The 7,797-nt window shown below is 42.7% G+C and overlaps 1 protein-coding gene across 1 annotated transcript; it reads right to left on the bottom strand.

The window, feature by feature from the left end:
* Positions 1-1,061: 1,061 nt before the first annotated feature.
* TMEM100 (transmembrane protein 100) lies at positions 1,062-1,962 on the bottom strand. Its single transcript, XM_010166094.2, has one exon. The coding sequence runs from the start codon at positions 1,912-1,914 to the stop codon at positions 1,510-1,512; it is 405 nt and encodes a 134-aa protein (XP_010164396.1). The 5' UTR covers positions 1,915-1,962; the 3' UTR covers positions 1,062-1,509.
* Between the last annotated feature and the right edge of the window lie 5,835 nt (positions 1,963-7,797).

Genomic DNA, 7,797 nt, shown 5'->3' with positions numbered 1-7,797 from the left:
TCAGAGGCTCCGGAGGGCAAAGAGGAGGCACGCTAGCACAGGCCTCACTCGCTGTGGCAGTGGAAAGCAAAAATCACATCCAGCACTTTTGAGTCTGGAGAAAGTAAGAGGGGAAAGGAAAAAAAAAAAGAGAGAGAAAGGAAGAAAAAAAAGAAAGAGGAGTTATGCAGCCCCTCTGCCTTCTGACACCCTCATACATTCTGGGGTGGAAATCTGTGACTTGGCTCAGCACCACTTGTCCTTCAAGATATAGATAAAGAAATAACGTGCTGGTTTGCTTCCATTTGGGACCAGATCCTCAATTACTCAAGAAAAGCTGGAAGACCTCTGGAACACAAGAGTTACAGAATGAAACATCTCAGACACACACAGAGGACACCTGGCACCTGGTTTTCATACAGATTTGTGATCCCAAAACTCATGCAGCAAACACTTACTACACAGAAGACTTTGCTTCCAGACATAATTATTAATAGTTGTGTCTAAAACTGACTATGCCAGTAAGTGTCTGTGGAACTGACCATTATGATTTTTCAATAACTGAGTTGTTAATCAAGCTGCAAGATGGGCTATCAAACCAAAATGCATAGTCTACAGAGATTTTTGGGGGATCAGCAGTAGGTATGTTCACAGTTATTGTCACAGGTGTTGTTCTACACAAATAGAATTATAAGGCAGTCAAAGTTGAAGAAACAAGCTATCTTAATAGCAATAAAAAATTCTAGAGGTCTAGCAGCACTGAATATTATTTTAATGACATTTACTTTTTAATTTTATAGCAAATTATCAAAAGTGCTAAACCTGACCACATTAATTTACAAAAAAAGTCTCATGTTTTAAGCTATAATCATACCTCATTATTTAGGTTAGACAATATAATTATACATTTCTACCTATTTCTATTCAATAGTAAAACAAAATTAATATTAGTTGGTTTAAAAAAAAGGGGGAAAGTACCACAGATATTGGGCAGGGAAAGTTACATAAAATGTAAGAATCAGCTTATTGAGCAATCTGCAGTGTGTTTGGTTGTTATTGCTTTTGTTTTGTTTTTCAGCTACAGTTTAAGTCACAGGCAATCTGGCCATTAGCTTGTAGTCACTTCAAATGCTATGACTTCTCCCTTAGTCAAATGTCACAGTGTGTATTTTAAGGAGATCTCTGGCATTTCAAGTCAGTTCGAATTATTTTCTTAGTTCCCACAAGTTCCCTTTCCAACATGATCAGCATGTTGGAGAATGCAGTTATGATGACTGCAGTTATGACGATACTGTTCTCTGTGAAGGAAAAGTGTTTTTTCCTCCGTCTTGGAAAGAATCACTACCAAGCCTGCAGTAGGAAAAATATTAAGAGCACTTGCAGAGTTCTTAAGCGTCTTTCTTAATCCATTCCATTTTCATTTCAGTTCATTTCCAAAGTTAAATTAAAACTTGCAATCTCTCCTACTGATAAACAGTCAAGTTGACTTACAAAGGTTCTGTCTTCCGTCCAGCCTCCTCTTTGTTGTCTTTAACCAAACAAGGTTCGCTGATTTGCCACAAGCGCTGTCTGGCTCTCCCGCCTCTTTGCTTTCTTGTTTTGCTGCCTAATTTTCCAGCACACTGCACTAGAAGCCAGCAAAAGGAGTCCTGATGACAAGAGGACTAATCCAAACACAGAGATGATTGATCCATGGGAATTGAAGCTGTATGCCACAGCAGTAACCACAATGCCAGCTATGAGGATAACCACGCCGAAGGGAATGGTACAGCGGTAACAGGAGAGTTCAGCTCCCCCTGTTGCTGCAGTCAGCTGGCATTCACTGACCAGAGGGATGGTGGTTATCACACAGTCATTGTTATTACTCTTCTCCGTGGTTACAAAATCAGGATGCTTTGGAGTGGCCAGGATCTCTTTAATCGGTTCGTTTGTCATCTTGATTGTCTTGACTTTGTCAATTCTTAGGCTAGAGCAGGCTCTGCTGAACACACATTGCACTGTGGAGAGAAGAGCATGAGTTCAACTAAGAAGCGTTACCATTATGTGACAAATGGGTGACACAGAAGTATTGCACTTGGGATAACAAACAAGTAGACACTCTGACCCTGCAAGGATTTATGCACAAGCTTAATTGTAACACTACTGATTGTGGTGGATCTGAATCAATTGTTACGGTACTCATCAACACGTGCACAAGTGCTAGAAATAAAAGAGTCACAGACCAGGACAGATACCAACCTTAAAGTGTTGTGGGCCAAATCCCACTTAAAGTTACATCCTAAAATCAGTATTTCTGAATGTAATTCAGGTTTCAGTGGCATTACATCTTCTGACAAGGAGGCAAAGTTCATAGGCTGTTTTGGTTAAACACTGTCCTCCTGCTCACACACTTTTTCACACTGTTTCTTTACATGCACAGCTATACACACACACTTGCTCCAATGCACATCACAATAACATGGACAAGAACTGGCCCAGCAAAAATCAGGACTGAACAGTGAAGCCTTTGTCGAGGCAAGTGCTACTTAGCAAAAAAATTCAAGTGGTCATGACTAGGTATGGGGAATGGGGATGACGACAGCTCCCTGCACTCAGCACACTCCAGCTGAAAGCTGGTGAATCTACTGTTACAGTAACATCAACGCCAGACTGTCAGCTTGCCGTTTAAATTGCCTTAATGCAAACGTAACGGGTCCCTTAGAAGTCCATGAAACCACATCCGTGTTACTGTGTGGGGGGAGACTGACAGTCATATTCACTCATCTTAGTTACAGGAGGTTGCTTTCCTCCTGTCTCCATACTGTATCCACACTCTCAGTCCTACAGACAGCACACACAGTTTGATTGTATCTGTGTCATGAGGGAAAACAGCTTTTGGCTCCATGGAGCCCAGTGCAGAAACTGGCATCCACCTGATCAGGGCAAGACGAGCCCGTGGCTTTCCACTGCTACAGGGTGCCATGACAGACCTCAGCCATCTCACTGGGACTCTGCTGGTGGGGGACTGCCCTGGAGTCTGCAGTGAGCCTCTGACAACGCTGTGGTTACCACGGCTCTGCTGCCTTGGGCCAGGTTGTGCGCTTGGTGCTCCCCACCACATACAACAGAGGCTGGGACACTGGGGAACCACTGGATTTTCCTGGTGGGAGTAGATAACAGGACTCCTCCACCACTCTCCGGGTATGAGCTGTGTAGCTTTTGCTCCTACGAGCAGCATGGTATGCAGCTCAGAGAAGAAGGAAGAGTGTTGGCAATGCAGTAAAGCTTTTATCACTTTTATCAACTTCACATCTGTGACTAGGAAGTTAATTGCCAGATACTTGTATTCTCCTTTTCCTTTCCCACCACTCCCACCCTTGTTGCTAAGATATATTCATCCATTGTGGAGAGCCCTTGGTTTTGTATCTCAGTACCTCATGTGTATTTTGCAAGAAAGAGAATTTCACCGTTTTTAAACACACACACAAACAGGCTATACTCTGTAACTAGTCAGAGAGTTGCTATCCCAGCTTCCTTAAACCCTAATGAGAGAAGAAAAGTTCAGATCTGGTTTAACAAAGTTTTTGTTCTATTGATCTAAGGAAGAGCACACAGCTACCTTGAGGGCTCAATCCTGCAAGGGGCTCAGCAGCTACAAGACAGAGTAGCCTTTCCCTCCCTAATGACAACGCTGAGCACAATACAACCGAGTGCATGCTGAGCATACACACTGACAGCACAAGAGGCAATGGGCACAAACCGAAATACAGGAGGTTCTGTCTGAACATCAGGAAACACTTTTAAACTGTGAGGGTGACTGAGCACTGGAACAGGTTGCCCAGGGAGGTTTTGGAGTCTCCGTCTTTGGAGATATTCAAAAGCCATCTGGATGGTCCTGGGCAGACTTCTTTAGGTGACCCTCCTTGAGTGGGATGAGGGGTGGACCAGATGACCTCCAGAGGTCCCTTCCGACCACAACCATTCCATGATTCTGTGTGCTTCTGTCAAGGCAGCTGACAGGGCAGTCCAAGGGCAGGAAGAGGATCTGATCAGTGCTTATGAGACAAAGCAAATGTATCTGTGCTGACATCTTAAGCATCCTAGGTTCTCCCAGGTTCTGTTGCTTTGTCCTTCAACTCACAACACATGATTAAGCACCTTTTATATCAGTTGAAAGAGCCCAGGAAAGCCATAGGGTTACTCTAGAGTGCCATCAACCTGTCCTCACATGGATCTGAGCCCAAGTTCTGCATTTTCAATAATGACTTATATGGCAGTGAGTCTCACACTGGTGCCATTATGTTGCTGCATTACTTATCCATAAAACATTACAGAAGTTCAGCACATCAGGAGAATGTGGTCCCCAAATGTCCTTTTTTTGATCTTACCATTAGCCAAATTCGATTTGTTCCATCTTTTATTATTAAACTTGAGGGAGGAAAAAAATTAACCATTTTCCATATAAAAGGTCTCTTAGTTCCGAGTACATTGTAATAACTATTCAAAAGTCCATATACTCAGTCTCTAACAGTCACAGAAATAGGGAAACTTCACAATAAATATAAAAGGCTTTGGATTGGGCTCATAATGAACATGATTATTCTGAAAACATTCAATCAAGGTATATATACTCCTGTCTCTAGCATCCTTGTCCCTCTGCTTCAGATACATCCCCAATGAGCATTAAATCTCTTAGACGTCTTGTACAGAGATTTATGAAGAAGATATGTTTATACCATCAAAACTAACATGATTTATTTTAATCTCCTAAAGTACCAAAGTAAAGTCAATGGTAAAATACCTGCTGACTTCTGAGGAGCACAGTTCTTGCCTGTAATATGATGTAAGTAGACAGGCATTCATATAAAACAAATAAACAAACCTCTTTTGAAATACTGTAAGTTAAATAAACAACAGAATCTATTTGAAGTGTGAGTAAAGGTATTATTCGCCCCTAGAAAACAGGGCACTAGATCCTCATTGCCAGCAAAGTCACTGCTGACTTACGCCAACAGGTGACTTGGTTCAAGTTTCAGGGTAAGAAATTTAGGCAAAGATACCCAGCAACACCAGCATCCTCTCAATAATCATACCAGAAGTACTTCCTTAAGGAGCTACTTTGACTTGGAGGAAGAATGTGTTCCTGTGGCAATCTCTGGCTACCACTGGATACAGGGGAGAGAAATGATTTACCCACTAATAAGTGTAAGTTGAGATTTACTGAAAAGACACGAAATCCACCAGCATGCACACCTACCAGGTCAGTGAGAAATCCATCGTAACAAATCCCTTGGCTCAGTAAGCAGAGGAAGACTGTTTGAGATGTCTCATATGTCAATTCACAGCAGAGTCATGCAGCAGTAAGAGCTGCTCCAGGCTTTGAAGTGTCAGATGTTTGCTGAATGATGAACTGGAGGTGACAATATTCTAGCATGGAAGTTTCCTACAAGAAAAGTTGTGGGATATTTATCAGATTCTTAAGAACAAAACTCCTGCATGGAAAATCTCCCGCTGTACACTGACCCCTACTCCGAACCTAAACGAAGCAGGAGATGTTCTCCCTCTGGCTCTCCTAGTGGTTTCTGCCTCTTTTCTTGGCAGCAGCCACCCATTTCTGGCCCTATGTAACAATCTCCTTTGATGATGTGATGTCTCGATGACGAGTGCCACAACCCAGGCAAGTCCCTCAGAAAAATCTAGGCAGGAAAAAGCAATGCACATTAATTTCTGTAGTTTAAAAAATCTCATTTAACTTAATTTCTATTGCTCACTTCACCTATGTGAATCACAACTCGGAATACTTGGGGTTTTGTCTCTTTGAGCAGTTTGTTTGAGCAAATCACTGCATCTCCTTGTGCCTAGGTTTTCCTAGCTGTAAACTGACAGTGACAACATGCTTCCCAGGAGAAACATCTCTTAAATCTATTCTACAATTAAAAAACCTGAGTAACATAACCCCAAGAACTCATCTCAGGGGAAAAAAAAAAAAAAAAAAAAAGGAAAAAGGCAAGCAAACTGAGTCCAAGAGCTCACTGTATGAAATGTAAGTCCATTATATTTACTATTGGTCATTTATTTTATTGGATTTTTTTAAACAAGATTCATAACTCAAACAGGGACAAGGCAGAATCTGCAGCAGAGCAGTGTGACAGCTCTGCAGAAAGCAGAGTGATGGAAATTGTTATCAACTGCAGAAACAGCTGTGAAATCACCAAGCAGCTGGGTAAAACTTACGATGCCACAGAGATTTATGTTGCTAATCTTATTCAACATTCCCTTTCTGTAAGCGCCTGATTATGGAAGATCGTTTCAACACTGAAGCAGGAATCCTAAGTGGGCATGAGAATAACTTCATGAGAATAAGTTTGTATAATGATAAACTTTAAGGGCTTTTTCTCTTTTTAAGTTATTTAAGTCATGCTAGATGATCCTTGGAAAAAACTTGTGACACAGATAAAGTATATTTAGCTGATTATTGAAGTTAGCTAACAGTAAGGAAGGCTCCTTGCTTATCTCCCTGACTATATTGAGCACGCTACCTAGCAATTAGTTTAACTTTTTGAAAAGTTTGGAGGGAAATGCAGAAGAAAACCCACTACAGGCAAATAACCTAGGTTACATTAAAACGAAAGCAGACCTCTGAAATTATCTCGCAGTCAACTTCCACTCATATTACATTTGTTTGAAAAGCTTTTCCCAGTGCAATTGTGCCCCCTAAGCCACTCTGCTAGCATCATGCTTCGGAAAGATTAATTGCTCTGTCAGTAATTTATTCCTATTTGCCCTTGACTACATATAGTTTAAATAACTTTTTAAAATGAATGTCTTGAGCAAAAAACCTGACTGACAGAGCAACGCTTTATAGACAGGATTTCTTCCCTCCTCTTTCTCTCCCTCACCACAAAGCTGAGAAGCAGAAACACACGAAACCTGTACATTAAGCTCCCAATATTTTAACCCTGAATCACTTCAATGTGGTGCTCTCAGGAGCTTCCCACATACTGAGTATCTGTGCAAGTGCAAAGAGCTGGGATTTCTCAGCCACTACAATCCTTTCCCCTTTTTTGCATTTTACTCAGAACCGGTGGGACACATTGAAGTTTTCTCCCTCCAGGCTCTGGAACTGATTCTCTGTATCTGGCAAATTATTTCAGACACCCTTTTTTGCTTCTGTAAAATTCCAATAAATCACAATGGCCATGTTTCACACTTGGTTTGGCATTGAAGTGTTTATGGAAAACAGTGTAAGGAGGTTCTCCTGTACTGAAGGAAAGCCAGAGTTCACCTAGAATTCAACAGCCAACAGTAATCCTGAACACAGTCCCGCAGCGATTCCCCATGTGAACACTCCTGGAAATCCAGAACTAGAATCTGGACTTGCACGACTCCAGGATCAGGCCCTGAACTACAAGGGTCAGAGAAGAACACATCACACCTATGCCAACCGCCTGAGCCCCAGCACGCTGCTAGGTTTCCACCACCAAATGTTTAGGTCACACAATGACCAGATGCAAGCTCTCACAGCTTCTTCCTTTTCCAGACGTAGTTGGAAGGTAGGATGGGAGCCAACCAAACCCCTCCACAACAAACCTCCTTATCTGCGAACGGCAACACTTTTCAAACCCGTCTGAACAACGCACGCACACCTGGGGTGCCTGTCGCGCCTGTCCCCACACAGCTCAGCAGGAGCAGAGACCGACGTGGTACGGGAAGCTTCGCGCTCGCTTGCTGCGGTACAGCCCGCACCGAACCGGCACAGCTCCGCGGGCACCGGGCGACGGGCAACGCCGGGAGCAGCTCCGGCGGCCGAGACCCCGGGCTTTTTCGTGGAACACCGCA

Source organism: Antrostomus carolinensis, unplaced genomic scaffold (genome assembly GCF_000700745.2).
Source record: "Antrostomus carolinensis isolate BGI_N321 unplaced genomic scaffold, ASM70074v2 scaffold36724, whole genome shotgun sequence".
NCBI classification, from domain to species: Eukaryota; Metazoa; Chordata; class Aves; order Caprimulgiformes; family Caprimulgidae; genus Antrostomus; species Antrostomus carolinensis.
The sequence above is the reverse complement of the archived record's forward strand: the minus strand, read 5'-3'. Positions and strand labels throughout refer to the sequence as shown.

Bases quoted from the DNA above. Each gene is read 5' to 3' on its own strand.
- TMEM100 (XM_010166094.2), bottom strand. From the start codon at position 1,914: ATGACAAACGAACCGATTAAAGAGATCCTGGCCACTCCAAAGCATCCT.